The sequence below is a fragment of the Bos javanicus genome, chromosome 15 (genome assembly GCF_032452875.1).
Source record: "Bos javanicus breed banteng chromosome 15, ARS-OSU_banteng_1.0, whole genome shotgun sequence".
In the NCBI taxonomy this organism is placed as follows: Eukaryota; Metazoa; Chordata; class Mammalia; order Artiodactyla; family Bovidae; genus Bos; species Bos javanicus.
The window spans coordinates 74,198,730-74,213,655 of NC_083882.1; the positions used below are offsets into that span (position 1 = coordinate 74,198,730).

Below are 14,926 nucleotides of genomic sequence, written 5' to 3' on the forward strand. Positions count from 1 at the left end.
GTGGTTAATATTTTGTTCCATTTGTTTTATCATTGAGAGGTGAGCTGCGTGTATCATGTTTCTTTACCTCCAGATCCTTCAATGTATTTTCAAAGAATAAGGATACCCTTAATAACTAATCACAATACAGTTACCAACTTTACCGTTAACATTGATGTAGTATTCTTATCTAACCTACCACCTGCGTTCTAATTTTTGATCTCATAGTATCTCTCATCTTGGCTGAGCTGCGTGGCTTATGGGATCTGAATTCCCCGACCAGAAACTGAACCCGGGCCATGGCAGTGAAAGCCCCAAATCCTAACCATTAGGCCATCAGGGAACTCTTTCTCATAATATTACTCACAAAATACTGAGAGGGAACTGCTGGGGAGGTGGGGCTGCCGTGGCAAAAAGACAGATGGAGTCCCTGCTGTGGCAGAGTTTATATTTAGTGGGAAGGAGACAGACAATAAGCAAGCAAACACACACATGAATGAGATGGTTTCACATAGTTGTCCATTCTATGAAGACTCTAAAGGAGGATGCTGTGTTGGGGGCATGGGGGAGGTATAGGGAATTTAGGAATTTCCCCCTCCGGATTGGTCGCATGGGTTTGAGTAACGTCTAGGTCTGTGCTCTTTCTGCCAGGCCCCCGTGCTTCTCCCTGGGGTGTTATCCTGCACCATAGTCTTCTTGCTTGGAGCTGGAAAGCCAGGTCTCTGGAAATGTTCTCAACACGGGGATCATTTGCTAACTGAAGCCACCCATTAGGTTTAATTTGAAAGGGAAAGTCAGTTGCTCAGTCACGTCTGACTCTTTGCAATCCTATAGTTTCCTCTGTCCATGGGATTTCCCAGCCAAGAATACTGGAGTGGGTTGCCATTCCCTTCTCCAGGGGAATCTTCCCGACCCAAGGATCGAACCAGGGTCTCCCTCACTGCAGGCGGATTCTTTACCGTCTGAGCCACCAGGGAAGCCCAGGTTTAGTTTACCTGACTTTTTACCAGAGGAAAGGTGAGGATGCAGGTGGAGACCATCCAGACCTGAAGAAGGTAGGTGTAGGTTTCAGCCGGTCTGGCCTAAAAACGAAGAGGGGGCTTGTCGCACTTAGCACAAAATTACAAAAGAATGCTCCATTTAAATGTGAACTTATAATAATGGAGAAAATCTCAGGGCTCCATTCTCTTAGAATCCTGCCTTCCAGTTCTTTGTTTCTCCTCGGTGATGAGAGTTGGCAATTTTGCTAATTCTTTAAAAAACATAGTTTTTAGAATAAATTTAGAAAACAAGTCAGACAAATTGAAGTGAGGGAGCAAACAAGGTTCCAGTTTATTTTGTTAATGAAAGAAGATATTCTTTGTGTATATTTTGTTAAAGCATTTTATTGCTTAGCATAATCAGACAGATCTATGAGGCTTCAACGAGCTAGAAAGCTCAACGTGGAGAAATAGGTGTTGGGAATGAAAATGTAAGTCCTCATACATTCTTCTTGTTAATTGCCAATGACAATAAAAGAAGGCAATGGTGTATGTCTTTAGTGCAAATGGAGTCTAAATACAGAGAACAATGAAGCAGCAGAAAGATTCTCACAGGAGATAGGTATATCTGGTCAACTGTACCAACTTTGAGAAATATCTTTAAGAATAATAAAATTAGTCCCGTTGGGATCTTTGGACCCAGACCCCTTCCAACTAGGTGAATCCTTAGTTTTGTCAGTGATCATGGCTGTTTTTCCTTGGCTTTTTTAGTAACGTTGCACCACAAGAACTAAAAACCCAAAGTGTCCTTTAGTGATAGTGTTAGTCGCTCAGTTGTGTCCGACTCTTTGTGACACCATGAACTGTAGCCCGCCAGGTTCCTCTGTCCATGGAATTCTCCAGGCAAGAATACTGGAGTGGGATGCCATTCCCTTCTCCAGGGGATCTTCCTGACCCAGGAATTGAACCCAGGTCTCCCACATTGTAGACAGAGTCTTTACTGCCTGAGTCACCAGGGAAGCCCTTCTTTAAACACATTAAATCTGTATCCATAAAGGACTCAGATATCCAGGTGGTTATCAGAGTCATTTTTCTATAGCAAATGGTGTTCTTATACCTCTTACAGGATATTAAATGTTAGCTAAGTTTTTCTTTCTAAATCCATTATGAAAAATATAAATATTAGAAAACTTGGAAAATAATTGCTAATACATACGAGAGTTCAAGTCCCACACTTTCTAACTGACAATGTTTTATTTAATCCTTGTAATAATGCAATAAGGAAGATGCTGTATACCCCAAGAAAGAAACCTCAAAAAAAAAGCTCAATATTTTGCTCAAAATCTCACAACTAGTAAGTGATCAAGTGGAATTTGAATCCAGGTCTATTGATTTCAGAGCTGATGTTCTGCCCCTTGTATCTAGCTTATTCTCTCTTTTACACCCGAAATTCCATCCATCAGGAAATCCTCCTGACTTGAGTTGATCCTGTAAACACGTCCACTACCTGACCACTTCTCATGACCCACCCCTGCTGCTAGCCGGAGCCGCCATGACCTCTTGGCTGGGCCTTTTGCAGTCTCTTCCTGTGTGGCCTCCCCACTCCCTCCCCTGCCAGCCCCACAGTCCGCTCCTGCAGAGTGATCTGTTCAAAGCATAATCCAGGTCGTTGTACTCCTCTGCTCAAAATTGTCCTGTGGTTTTTCATCTCTTTCAGAGTAAAATCATGAGTTCTTATGACCTACCTTGTTCTGATTGCAAGCATTTCACATTAGCTTGCCCCCACCCCTGCTATTTCTGTAGAACCTCCTTGCAGTTCCTCAGACGCTCCAAGCACACTCAGGACCTTTGCACTTGCTGTTCTTCCAGTCTAGGGCTCTTTATCCAGGTATCCTTTTGGCTCGCTCTCTCCCTTCATTGTAATCTTTGTTTATATGTGATATGATCACATATATGTTACCATATCACAGAGGGCCCTTCTTGATCACCTGCAGTAACAGCCCCCATCACCTCCATCCTTCACTCAGGTTTATTTTCCTTCTTCCTTTTTTATCCTCACCTGCCAGTCTTAGACATTCTTTTACCGTCTGTTTGTAGATTCTACACACCAGGCCTTCCCCCAACTAAGATGTAAGCTCAGTAAGGTCAGGGATTCTGTCTTTGTTCATAACTGAATTCTGAGGGCCTAAATCAGTGTTCTAGTAGGTGCTTAGGAAGCGCTTGTTGTTGAATACATGCTTTTTTTGGGTGAGATTACACTGTTTGTCCTTTGGTTCTCTGCATTTTAATGTACAAATTCCACATATAGGGAAGTAGGTCATTTGTAAGATTATCAGCCAGCCAGTGTTGATCAAGGATCATCTTTGTGCAGAGCACAACACTTCAACTCCTTTCTTTTGTGCTTAGGTCCTTTGTAGCTAATGTTACTGTGGGGCCTTTGCTCATTGGCGTGGAATCAGGGATCTCTGCACCATCAGAATGATTCCTTTTTCCTAACATTTTCTAGAAAGTCCAAGGATTTGTTTCTGCCAATGAGATAATTAAGGGCCCTTTGGTGAAAATGCTTATCTCATGGTCTGCAAGTGAAATAGCCCAATCTCAGACAGCAAAGAGTCTGCCTGCAATGCGGGAGACCTGGGTTCGATCCCTCGGTCAGGAAGATCCCCTGGAGAAGGAAATTGCAACCCACTCCAGTATACTTGCCTGGAGAATCCCATGGACAGAGGAGCCTGGCAGGCTGCAGTCCATGGAATTGCAGAGTCAGACACGACCGAGCGACTTCACTTTCCTTTCCAAAACTAGGATCTAGGTATGTGATCATTCAGATTTTCTGGAGGATATAAGACCTGCGATGGAGGATGAGTACACAGACTTAAGGGAAGAGATTCCCTGAAACGCCTCCTAGGAGCTGCAGCCTCTGCCTTGAGAATGTGTGCCGACTTCCCTGGTAAACGTAATGCTCGTAAAAGACAGATCAGACCCCATATTGAGAATTCCATATTGTACAAACAGACGGGAGCCTGGTGTTCTCTGGATCCTTGTTTCCCAAAGCATAGTTGGGGGTTGTTATAGTCATCTTTAAATTTAAGAAGGCATGTTCGGGACATAGATGACGACATGAAAGATCACTACCTTGTGAAGTTAGAAGGTTTGGTGTTTGATTCTTGAACACTTGCCGTGCAGAGCTGGTCATCCATCTTTCTCCTATTCTATGACATTAAGTTGTATTTAAACTTCCAGTTCTGAATCGAGGGCCCCCTAAAGTGTTCCCTAAAGACCGGATACCTCAGCAGGCTACTCAGTGGGTGAGAAAAAGGATATCAAATTTATCTCCAGGGATTTTTTTTTTTTAATAGGCTGATGCAAGGATAAAACATCAACAGTTTTGCTTTATGGCCTAGTTAATGATTTCTGGTTTAAAGACCAGGGCATGTGCCTGCATCTATAGCTGTCAAGGGTCAAGCTGTTTCCAGGCTGACTGTATTTATCACAACAAATTGTTGAGCTTAAGCAACTTTTAAAATTTGTTGTGTTCTGCCCAAAATACTTCCTATGAAAGTATGGGTATCTTCTTGACCTGTTCACTATAATGTTTCCTTGCATAGACAGGAAAGACAGGAAAGGTGGATTGATGATCATTTATTGGGTTTTAGTTTAACTGTTTAGATGACATTTTGACCTATCAGATATTTCCTTGTTGTTGTTCAGTCACTAAGTCATGTCCAACTCTTTGCGACCCTGTGGACTGCAGCACGCCAGGCTTCCCTGTCCTTCATCCTTCACTATCTCCTGGAGTTTACTCAAACTCATGCCCATTGAGCCAGTGATGCCATCCATCCAGCTCATCCTCTGTCATCCCCTTCTCCTCCTACCTTCAATCTTTCCCAGCATCAGGGTTTTTTTCCAGTGAGTCAGCTTTTCTCATCAGGTGGCCAAAGTATTGGAGCTTCAGCTTCAGCATCAGTCCTTCCAGTGAATATTCAGGGTTGACTTCCTTTAGGTATTTCCTTATACTGTCCTATGCTTAGTCACTCTGTTGTGTCCAATTCCTTGGGACCCCATGGACTATAGCCCGCCAGGCTCCTCTGTCCATGGAATTCCCCAGGCAAGAATACTGGAGTGGACTCCCATGATCTCCTCCAGGAGATCTTCCCAACCCAGGGATCAAACCCAGGTCTCCCGCATTGCAGGCGGATTCTTTACCATCTGAGCCACCAGGGAAACTGTTATGTGATTTGAAATACTGCTTTTGAAACTCTAGGTGAGCTATAGCAAAAGCTATACGTTTGCTTTTGTTTAGATAGATAGATAGATAATCTTAAGTGTCAGAATATCTAAAGTTGTGGTTTAAAATCTCATATCATGTTGTCAGCTTTCTGGTGTCATTAATTTTCTGGACTGCAGCAGTAGAAAGGGACCCCAGTAGTATATTCAGGGCTGTCCCGAGAGCTCTGCTGCTGATTCATTCAGTAGATATTCTTGGCACTCTTAACACATGTGCGGCACTGGCGGTGGCTAAGCATATAATGGTGAATAAGACCGTGCCATCACAGAACTTCCGCTCTGGAAATCCATACCGTCGGTGACTGGACTTCGTTTGCTGTACTCTTTAGCCTTCCTCCTGCCACCACTTCGTGCCTTTCCCTGTGTGGACCGTAGTGAATTGTTGCAGGTCCCTGAGAACGTCCTGCTCCCTGAGTCTCCTTTTCTTTGCTCCTGCTGTTTCCATTACCCAAAATGTTCTTCACTTATTCGTTTACCTGACAAACTCCCATCTCCGAATCCTTTCCATCCTCTGCTAGGCCATGTGAACTGCTTCAATTTTAAACCTGTGTAGAAATAAATACCCTTCCCAGAGTAGAATGTGTGTCTCTTGTCCCCACCTCCAGAGCCAGGACCTCCTCCAGACAAGCTGGAGCTGTAACTGGACGATGAGTTAACATTTGGCACCATCAAGTGGTTCACCCAGGCAGTGCGACTTAATTTAAGATCAGAACAGTCTTATTTATGCTGCCCCAAGAGGAGGGAGGCCGGGAGGATTAGAATAGAATAATGTAATTGGAACGTATCATTAGTAGACCACCTTTATACTGAGAGGCTCGAAACTTCACTCTTGATAGGTTTGTGATCTGTATATGAGAAAGGTTTTTTGTTTTTGTTTTTTAATCTTTCCTTTTTTGTAACCAAGAAACCCAAGGCACAGAGGTGTGACGGCATTTGCTTGAGGTTCTTCACTACTGAGTCAGTGTACATGCATACATTCTCGCTGCTGTTTGCTACTCAGCTTGATGAACAAGCTTTCTTTCCCTACCCATTGTCAGAGCCTCCTGAGCTCTGCATTTCATACGGTGTGTTAGCCTGAGATCTCTCTTTGGTTTGTACTGTCATATACTGGATCCTCCTAGCAACATGGTGTTAAAAATAAGGATCTATTTGACCCCCCAAAAAATGCTTTTTAAGTGAAGAATAAGTGTAGAGTAATAATTTCAGTAAGTGTGTGTGTTAATCACTCAGTTGTGTCCGACTCTTTGTGACCCCATGGACTCTGGTCCACCAGGCTCCTCTGTCCATGGAATTCTCCAGGCAAGAATACTGCAGTGGGTAGCCATTCCCTTCTCCAGGGGGTCTTCCCGATCCAGGGATCAAACCTAGGCCTCCTGCACTGCAAGCGGATTCTTTACCATCTGAGCCACCAAGGAAACCGAATTCCAGTAAACAAACTGTCAAACACCAAAAAGTCACCTGGTCAGAGTTGGCCCAGGTACTGAAGCACTTTGGGAAGTTAGTTTGCTCAGTGTCAGGTTTGTGATGGCAGGGAGTAAGAAAAAGCTGGAGAGGGACAGTGGTTAGGCCCTTGGCTTCCTGGTTCTGTTAGGTGGGTTGCAGTTTCGGGTCACCTGTTAAGGAGGGTGACTCATACTTGGGAGTGACAAAAAAATAACAAAAGACAGATATGGGAACTCCCCGCTCTTAGCAGGAAGAAGATCTAGAGACTGGAGCACATTTCAGTTTTGTTTCTGCCTTTAGTAATGACATTTTTGATTTTGACCACCATGTGCTGAAATAGATCCCCTTCCTTAATAGAAGTTTCATTGCAATTTATACCCTTTCCTTTCACACATTTCAGATAAAGAGAGTACATTCACTCCTTGGTATACAAGCATGCCCAAGTAATTTCAAAGTATAGAAGGGACCTCTTGTGTCATGACTCAAGAGTCATTGTAGTAGGGTTTCCTTGCGTTCTGTGTTGAAGCATATCTAAAATATAGCAAGCATCAGAAAGAATGAATTCCCCTAAATAATGAATAATAATAAAAAATTAATTCTCCTGAAAGGTAACGTCCAGGTTTGTCATCCCACACTAGTGCTGTCAAGTGTCTATTAGTTGCCCGAGCTGTTTCCATAATGTTATCCTGTCTCCCCCACAACAAAGCAAAAAGGAAAAACACAAAGACAGATGGTGGTCCTAGCTCTTCAACAGCAAAGTTCATAAAACTCAGAAGCAGAATGGTAAGAAACTAGGGGAGAAAAGTGGGTAGCCCAAAGCTGAGAGTGTGAAATGTCTTTTTATTTTAGATGGGCCAAAGCTGATAGAAGAAGCTTAAAGTAGGGAGAAAGTTAATATTATCTCTATAGGGGCATAAAATGTCAAAAACCTCCTGTGTGGTGGTTCTGTAACCATGCAGTTTAATCAGAGTAGAAAGCATCCTATTCCAAATCTCTGCTCTAGATTTGTATAATGATTCTTTTTAAAGACCCAAAAAAGTGTGTTTCTGCTTATTTTTTAACTTTCTCTAGTCTCGAACTCTGTTGTATTGATCGGTCAGTTCAGTTCAGTTGCTCGGTCGCATCTGCCTCTTTGTGACCGCGTGGATGTGGATGCGCACGGCAATGAAGAAATTTTTCTTGTTTTTAGGGAAGGCTTATTTATTTGTGCTAGGTCTTCATCGCCACGCTCGGGCTTTCTCTGCTTGCGGTGAGCAGGGGCTCCTCTTCATTGCAGCATCCAGGCTTCTCACTGCTGTGGCTGCTCTCGTGGAGCACAGGCTCTAGGCGCTTGGACTTCAGCGGTCACAGCGTGTGGGCTGGTAGTTGCAGCTCCCAGGCTCTACCGTGCAGACTCAGTAGTTATGGTTCACGGGCTTCGTTGCTCTGTAGCTTTCTGTGTCCGCTGCATTGGCAGGTGGATCCTTATCCACTGCGCCACCAGGGAAGTGATAGATTTTGTTCTGTTTTGTTTTTTAAACTTGTTTTATGCAGTCATTTCTTCTATCAAGGTAGCTTTAGATAGCTGCTTCTTTTTTTCTTCTGTCTCTCTCTAAAGATACAAACGTTATACTTTTTCAGAATGTTTCTGCTGTTAAGAGCAATCAAGCATCACAGTGAATTCTGAGTTTGTGGCCTTGCTAACCAATGGCATGTTTTTGTGGGGTATATTGCCTTTCTAGAGTGTCCTGCCCTTCTTTGTTGCAACCAAACTGGCTAAAATCAGAAAGCCAACTTTGGATAAGCCCTCTTCGGAGAAGTTTGTGAAGTGTGCCATTAAAACCATTGGCGTGCAATCCCGGACCAGTGGATACTTCATCCATTATCTTATGGTATGTCGATTTTTAAGTCCCGAATTAGTACTTTGGTTTGGGGTTTTCTTTCCCTTCGAGTCACAAAATTAGTATGTGATACATTAGCATATATACATTGTTTAGACTTACTAGCAAGGCCTCCATGTTCTCCACTGTACATCCAAGAACTCTTAAATCTATCTATAAATAAAATAGTAATATAGTAAGACATAAGATCCTATATGTCGAATGAATTCAGATTGCAGGCCTTAATTGCATATCTCTTCGTTTCTTTCCCTAGGCCTCAGTAGCCTCACTCCTGCCTTCCTGGTTGTATTTTAAAATAGTCATGAATGTGAACAAATCCTTCCAGGCTCGCTATTTTAAAAAAATGAAGAAGAACTGAGCATGGTAACACCTTCAAGTAACTCGGCAGATGTGCCAGCCTAAGCGTGTCTGCTGCAAGGCACCCACCAGTTCCAACTCTTCAGTTGTCATGCTTATTCACAGTTACTGATAAAGCTAAATGTTGTCATAATTAGGAGGAAAACAGAGGTTGCTTTCAGAAGTTCCTGACATATGTTCTGGATGCCACCGGGAGTTATTTTGAAGTTTAACATAAATGCTCATATCAAATGGATATAGAACTAACATTAGCAAGAACTGCTTACTATTAATAGAAGGAACATGATTATAGCAAATCAGTGAATGATAAGAGTCAGACATAAGGCTAAACAGTTTCATCTGGTCGAAAATGCCAGTGATGATGATTCTTGTATTTGCGCTGAAATGTACTTTTTTTTAAATGCCCAGCTACTTTTTTTTTTGGTTTTGCTTTTAACTTTTTAAGGGAGTGGGGATTCATTGATATGGGAAGACACACTGCAATCTGCAGAGCACACTGTAAGGTTTTCTAAAAGTATATTTGTACATTTATGTAGAACTTTCCTTTCACAAGGGTAGCTAATGACGTAAAAATAATGGAGTTATTTTTGACACACGATGCCCACTAAAATATGCTTTCCTCTAATACAGACGTCTTCTCAGTTTAAATATATGTCAACACGGAATACTCTGTGGTATGATTTCTAAAGGTAAACAGGTCAAAATGTACACCAATGGGCAGCCCTTCCAGTGCTGCTAAAACCCTGACCCAGGAAGGTGGCCTTCTTGGACCCCAGGATCTTTGTTTCTGCACCGCACCAATACCGCTCACGTGGATGACACCAGGCCACTCCTAGGGCAGTGATGATATTAGGGAAGTGGTATTACACTTTTAAATAGCTACCCTATAGGTACTGATACAGTTAGTTTCAATGAAAGATGATATAACTGTGATGTTGATTGAAAATGTATTTCTTTGGTGCTTGAAATTAAGGCCATTTTTGCACTGGTTTAATATATATTAAGACTTTTATCCTGTTACATACCTAACTTGTTTGGAGAACTTGCTAAGAAATTAATTCAGTGTTGTGGAATATGCAAGAAGGCGGATCTTTACCTAGGGTGTGGTTCCCAGATTCTGAGTTTTAAGCACCAGGAAATTTGCAAAACAAAACAAAACAAACAGCCATTTTAATCGGCATATTTAAAAGTGTTTTTAGCTTTTAAACTTGCCAGCCAAGGACATTGGAAAGAAAAAAAAACCCCAGAAAAACCCAAATCACCATCTGCCATTGGCATCATCATATAAAAGTAAAAAACTTTAGTACCCTTAAAATAGGAAGAGCATAATCTCAGAATAAAAAATAGTCATTTAAATTGAATAAATTTAGCTTTACAAAAAACACTTTGCCTTTCTTATACTTTGCCACCTTATACTTGTCAAAACTTTCAGATTAAAGAAGACAAAAGAAACATGCAAAAGACATGATCTTGGGTTGGATTCTGGTTGAAAAAAAAATTTTTTTTTTTCTTCTACAAAGGATAATTTTGAGACAATTTGTGAGATTTGAGTAGTCTGAAGATTAGATAATAGCATTATATCAATGTTAGTTTCCTGAGTTTGATCATTGTACTATGGTTACTTAAGAAAAAGTTCTTGCTTTTTAGAAAATACACACTAGAGCATCTATGGATAATGGGACATTATATATGCAACTTAATCGAAAAAGATTCAGAAAAAATATGTATACAGAAAATGATAAAGCAAATGCATTAGTATGTTAACATTTAGAGAATCTAAGCAAAAGGCAAATGGAAATTCTTTGTGCTATTTTGCAAATTTTCTGTAAATCTCAAGTTATTTAAAAATAAAAAGTTAAATCTTTTGTTGTTGATTTCTAAATAATTGCACTGTAATCAAAGAACATGTGAATATGACATAGTTTTAACCTTTCTCCACTTCAGTTTTGTGTTCTGAAAAATGGGAATAATAGTGCCTAGCTCATAGATTGTTTTGAGCACAAATTAATATTTTAAACTGCTCAGAATCCAGCCTAGCATAAGAATCCAGCCTGTATAGCTTCAACATATATATATATGTTAAGGCATGTCCAGTTCATTGTGACCCCATGGACTGCAGCACGCCAGGCTCCTGTGTCTTCCACTACTCCTGGAGTTTGCTCAAATCATGTCCATTGAGCTGGTGATGCTGTCTAACCATCCCATCCTCTGCTGCCTCCTTCTCCTTTTGCCTTCAATCTTTCCCAGCATCAGGATCTTTTTCTAGTGAGTCAGCTCTTCCCACCAGGTGGCTAAAGTATTAGAGCTTCAGCTTTAGCGTCAGTCCTTCCAATGAATATTCAGGGTTGATTTCCTTTAGGATTGACTGGTTTGATCTCATTGCTGTCCAAGGGAATCTTAAGAGTCGTCTGCAGCACAATTCAAAAGCATCAATTCTTCGGCACTCAGCCTTCTTTGTGGTCCACCTCTCACATCTGGAGTCAGGCAGGACTGAGCAAGTAACACTTTTTGATTACACAGACCTTTGTTGGCAAAGTGGTGTCTCTGCTTTTTAATACGCTGTCTAGGTTTGTCTTCCAAGGAGTGAGTGTATGATAAAGAATGGTACCCAAAGATATCAGGTCTTAATCCCTGTATCTGTAAGTGTTACCTTATATGGAAAAGGGGCAGGTATGATTAAGTTAGGGATCTTGAGATGAGATTTTCTTAGGATATCCAGATGGACCCTAAATGGAATCACAATATTCGTAATAAGAGAGTAGCAGAGAAAGATTACTGAAGTAGGAGATGGCAGCCCACTCTAGTATTCTTGCCTGGAAAATTCCATGGACAGACGAGCCTGGCAGGCTGTAATCCATGGGGTCACAGAGTTGGACACGACTGAGCACACACACAACCAGAAGAGGAGAAAGTAGTGTGACCCCGAGCCCAGAGATTAGAATAATGCAGCCACGAGCCAAGGAGTGCCATCGGCCACCCAGTGTTCTTAGGAGCTGAGAATAGATTCTCCCCTAGTTCTGGAAGATACAGGGCCCAGTCTTTGGATTAGTAACTGAATTTGGACCTCTGGCCTCCTGAACTGTGAGAAGATAGTCTTAATGTAAGCCACTGAGTGTGTTACACACTGTAGGAAACTAATCCCTAACAAATGTAAACTTATTACCTAGTCTCAGAAGTTTTTGAGACTTGTGTCTAGGTATAGCCAATACTTTAAATGTGCCAAGTATGCTTAAGAAGAATGTCTATTTTCTAATAGTTATTTTTCAATATATGTCCTTTAAGTTGTTTGTTAATTGTATTCAAATCTTCCATCTCTTTACTAACTTTTAGCTGCCTGATCTGTCAGTAATTGAGAGAAGTGTTTTGAATTCTCTCACTGTAATGAATTTGTCAAATTCCCCTGTTTTATCCATTTTTATTTTATACATTTTGAGGCTATCTTTTTAGATGAATAAATTTTAGAATTTTGACTTTCTGGTGGGTTGAACTTTTTGGTCATGTACTAACATCCTTATTGCTAATGCTTTTGCCTTAAAATCTCTTTTCTGTGGTATCAAATTAGGTACCTCTATCTTTCTACCTATTTATGTTTTGTAAGCAAAATAAACCTGGGTTGGGGGGGGATAGTTTTCTTTTAATTTGGTAGTCTCTGCTTTTTTACAGGCAAGTTTATTTCATGTGTAACTTATGATTCTTAAAACATGAAGACTTCTATAATGTTATTTTGTTCTCTTGGTTTCTTTTATGCTTCTTTTTTTCTCACTTTTTGATTGGCTAAATTTTTTTTTCTTTTACTTCATTTTTCCTCCTGTACTAGTTTGGAAGTTTTACATTCTTTATCTTCATTGTCTTTACTCTTGAACATTTTCAGTGCATGCACAATGCAATTTAAAGTTATCTGGAGAGATTTCCCTGGTGGCCCAGTGGCTAAGACTCAACACTTTCACTGCAGGGAGTGTGGGTTCCATCCCTGGTCTGGGAATTAAGATCCACATGCCACCCAGTACAGCCAAAATTATATGTATTATTGTACATATATGTATACATATATGTATATATATATGTATATATATCCCCTCTTATTAACATCCTGCATCAGTGTGGTTTGTTTTTTTGCAACTGATGAACCAATATTGTTACCTGTGATTATCAACTAAAGTCCACAATTCACATTAGGGTTTCCCGGACCTTTTAACAATGTGTGTGATGTCCCACAATTTTTAAATACTGCATGCCAGAGATTCTATATAAAAGAACCAAGGCTGAAGTCAACGCTGTCTTTCTTTAGGCAGCCTTGCCTCCTGCCTAGTAGATAGGATGGAGACCGATCACTTCAGCCCAGATGAGTCCTGAGCTGAGCTGGGGTTAGGTTACCACTTTCCTTATACTCATTGCCACTGGCATTTGACATGTCAGCAGAAGGAAACCTGGCATGTGTTTCTTGTGGGCTCATCTTTCTGAAAATTTAGCTTCTCAAGCAAAGTAAGACCATGAGAGGTTTCACCTTGTCTTTTCACCCCAGACTTCTACCCTTCTGTGCAGCCAGTGTACTCAGCAGATGCCCTGTCAGGGGAACTGGTCACGCATCCGAGAGTGCTTCTCCATCCAGGCCGTCACGCCACCCCAGTGGCTGTCAAAAGATCTGCTGGAGCCTCTCCCCTTGTAGAAATACCACTGTCTTTGGCAATGCCAGTCATCAGTTGTCATGCTTGGAAAATGTCCCAGGGGAAGAACATAGCCAGCTCACCTAGGGAGGGCTCTTTCTTTAGAATTTTAGGTAAGCTAGTCATTGCATCCAAATATCTCCAGGGTCTTCAAAGAAAATTTATTTATAATTTTTTTTTTCCTGCTCTAATAGTGCCTGCTGGCTACTACCACGTCCCACTGAAAAATAGGGACTTCACTGAGTTTTTAAATTTAATTGTTGCATTTGGTTCTTTAAAAAAAAAAAAAAAGCTTTGAATTTTTTATGGTTTCAACTATACTTATGTCTTTAATTGTTTTATTTATTTCAACATATTAAACACCATTATGTTGTGTTTCTTATAGTTCCAATAATCCAGTACTTTTTGTAGATGTTGTTTCTGCTGACTTTCCCCATATTTTTCATGATTCTTGTGAGTTTTTCATTAGACCTATATTGAAATTATTCAGAATCTTATTGATTGTAAATTTTCCTGGAGATTTGTGTTTGTTTTCATCAGGTATGGGGGCATTACTGATTTTCACCTGCTTTATATTAAAATTCTCAGCTTTGCAGCTGTTGGGTTTCTGTTCCTGGGTGTGGGGGAGGGGACAGGGAATTTGTACAAATGGTATTAATTCATCCTTACAGAAAGAAAAAAGTGAAGTCACTCAGTCATGTCCAACTCTCTGTTACCCCATGGACTGTAGCCTACCAGGCTCCTCTGTCCATCCATGGGATTTTCCAGACAAGAGTCCTGCAGTGGGTTGCCAATTAAACCCATGGAAAATTAGGCTAGTGGCCATGAGTTCTCAGGGAAGAGTTCTTCCTACCCTTAGTTAATGCCAAGACAAAAAGGTTTTCTTGCTGTTGGCCTCTGTGAGATTTCTGCACCCCTTTCTGGTATTGACTCCTTCCTGGGTCCCAGCTTTACGCTGGTGTCTGCTATAACTCTCCTTCCTGAGCTTGGTCTCCATCCTGTCCCAACCCATCTGCCCCCTTCCCCAGGAATATACAAGCAGTTGGCCACCCAGGAGTGTGTATGTCCCAGCTTACTCATCTCTCTGGACTCAGATTCCCACATTATTCCTGGTCTCAGCTGCTGCTGCTGCTAAGTCACTTCAGTTGTGTCTGATTCTGTGCGACCCCATAGACGGCAGCCCACCAGGCTCCGCCATCCCTGGGATTCTCTAGGCAAGAACACTGGAGTGGGTTGCCATTTCCTTCTCCAATGCATGAAAGGAAGAGTGAAAGTGAAGTTGCTCAGTTATGTCTGAGTCTTAGCGACTCCATGGACTACAGCCCACCAGGCTCCTCTG

At 41.4% G+C, this 14,926-nt stretch overlaps 1 protein-coding gene across 1 annotated transcript in view; it reads left to right on the top strand.

Moving 5' to 3' along the window:
- The window catches only part of HSD17B12 (hydroxysteroid 17-beta dehydrogenase 12), a 177,263-nt gene extending 166,475 nt beyond the window's left edge, over window positions 1-10,788 (top strand). The window contains exons 10-11 of the mRNA XM_061381190.1: window positions 8,408-8,557; window positions 8,820-10,788. Coding sequence (XP_061237174.1) covers window positions 8,408-8,557; window positions 8,820-8,924 — 255 coding nt within the window. The 3' untranslated portion in view covers window positions 8,925-10,788. The remainder of the gene's footprint in view (window positions 1-8,407; window positions 8,558-8,819) is intronic.
- Window positions 10,789-14,926: the final 4,138 nt, after the last annotated feature.